General features: G+C 41.0%; 1 protein-coding gene across 1 annotated transcript; it reads right to left on the bottom strand.

The window, feature by feature from the left end:
- TM35_000491060 (uncharacterized protein) lies at positions 1 to 987 on the bottom strand (the record flags this gene model as incomplete). Its single annotated transcript, XM_029030508.1, has 1 exon — positions 1 to 987. A coding segment is annotated over one exon (987 nt), but the record flags the coding sequence as incomplete, so codon positions are not given.
- Positions 988 to 1,023: the final 36 nt, after the last annotated feature.

Genomic DNA, 1,023 nt, shown 5'->3' with positions numbered 1-1,023 from the left:
TGCTTTCATTGTAGCGAGTACAATAATATCATCATCGCCTATATTCGTATCGCTGATATCCACATCCAACAATAACTGCATATGGCGTAATGGGGCAATACTACGTAATGGATTTCCTGCTATTCGCAGTACTTCTAAACATTGTGAGTCTATTAAACCCAAAAGACCATCACGCTTTACATTTGCCCATGATACATCTAATAAACATAGTGAAACTGCACAGGCTAAATGACCCACAGATTTTACTCCCCGGCAGCCAGTCAAGTCAAGATGTTGTAAACTCATCCCATTATTGTTGTTATTATTACTACCAATAGAGGCTATTCCACTCTGTGTTAAACTACTACGAGCCACACAGAGATGTAATAGAGATGGAGCTTCCGTTACGCTGTTAACATCTGTGATACCTTTGCAATAGCGAAGAATTACTTCCCGTAAACTGTTACTCTTCCCAAGTCCGGCAATACCATCATTGGTGAGTTCCCCACAGGATGTGAGGTCCAGTCGCTCTAATGTAGTCATGCGGGCCATGGCATTTACATTTGTAATTTCCACACATCCCATCAACCGCACATTCCGCAAACTCTTTGATTCCGCCAATAGTAATATACCATCATCATTCACATTTGTAAAGGAGAGATCAATGGTGTGAAGAGATGAGGCGGTGGGAAGTCCACAGAGACGTGTAAAGCCACGACATTGTGCCAGACTAAGATCGCAGAGTGCATGATAATGAGAAAACTGCAAGTATCCATTTTCTATCACTGCATTACTTGAGAGATCAGGAAGGCGAGGTGACGGTAGACTAATAAGAGCATTACTATTCGTCATATTATCACATTGTGAGAAATGTACCTCAACAAGACCAGGGAGAGAAAAAAGTACATTTAATGCATTTTTACCTTTCTGAACTGGGCATTCAATTAATACAGAGAGAGGTAAAAGTTGTTCTTCTTCCCCAATTGGTCGGCTTAACCACCAAGCCATACAATGAAGTGTTTTTTCTTCTCTTGTTGTGTAGTG

This window comes from Trypanosoma theileri (genome assembly GCF_002087225.1).
Source record: "Trypanosoma theileri isolate Edinburgh chromosome Unknown TM35_Tth_49_V1, whole genome shotgun sequence".
NCBI lineage: Eukaryota > Euglenozoa > Kinetoplastea > Trypanosomatida > Trypanosomatidae > Trypanosoma > Trypanosoma theileri.
This window is presented reverse-complemented; position numbering and strand designations above follow the sequence as displayed.